General features: G+C 41.3%; 1 protein-coding gene across 1 annotated transcript; it reads right to left on the reverse strand.

Moving 5' to 3' along the window:
• Positions 1-254: 254 nt before the first annotated feature.
• Positions 255-704, reverse strand: TM35_000401400 (uncharacterized protein; the record flags this gene model as incomplete). The annotated part of the gene is made up of 1 exon (XM_029029755.1): positions 255-704. The coding sequence occupies one exon, from the start codon at positions 702-704 to the stop codon at positions 255-257; it is 450 nt and encodes a 149-aa protein (XP_028878939.1).
• Between the last annotated feature and the right edge of the window lie 255 nt (positions 705-959).

Raw genomic sequence — 959 nt, forward strand, 5'->3', positions numbered from 1 at the left:
ACAGCGCCATTACAAACCACAAACTATGACAGTTAAGCTCATTATTATCTTCCTAGCAGTTGATCGCTCTATATCTTTTCTATCAACAGACTCACTTTTGCTGCTTCCTATTTCTCAGAGGGTATATGCAAATAGGTTGTAGAAGCGAGACTCACACATTATGATTGAGTGCAAATACTGCATGAAAAACAAGAAAAGCCAATAACTTAAAAATCTAGTAATAAAAAAAAAACAGAGAGGAAAAAAGTCATTTATTAGATATACACATGCTTAAAAAAAGAAACGAATTCTGGTATTAGAGTTGTTCTTTCACCTTCANGAGGAGATACATCGGAATTCCCAGTTGGATCTTCTGGACCATCATACCATGTTGCTCGTAACCCTTCAGCCGTGAAGTACCGAGAAAGCAGATAGGGCATACCATGTGCAGGGTAGTTAGTAGGCCAGAACGGTGTGTACCCATTCATTGGTCCTGAACCGGGAATATTATAATACGAGCCACGGTAAAATGGAACACCTCTGCCGATTGATTCCCCGCTTGAAAAAAGTCCGTTGTTCCATTGGTACACACAATTAATTGAAGCACCACCAGTCCCTCCTTTACACCTTTTGGTAGGGTCCGGCTCATAGTTGACACTGTACATTGCATCCCCACCCATGTACGTGACTGCGAGACTACTGAATTGGGGCATCCCAGTCTTCATCTGGTCAGTAATGGCATTTTGTGCAGCAGTTGACTGACCGGNATCAAAGAAAATATTGTTAGTCACATCCAAAATATACTACCCAAACCACTCCGGCACTACAAAGAAGTCTTCTTGGTTGCGTCGCACATGGAAATAGACACTGCACCCAAGAAAGCTCGAGTTCTCATCACAGTACGTATGCGCACAAACATATAAATAAAAACATATATAGGTGTATATATACGTACATACAGAGAGAGAAGCTGATCTCCC

The sequence above is a fragment of the Trypanosoma theileri genome (genome assembly GCF_002087225.1).
Source record: "Trypanosoma theileri isolate Edinburgh chromosome Unknown TM35_Tth_40_V1, whole genome shotgun sequence".
NCBI lineage: Eukaryota > Euglenozoa > Kinetoplastea > Trypanosomatida > Trypanosomatidae > Trypanosoma > Trypanosoma theileri.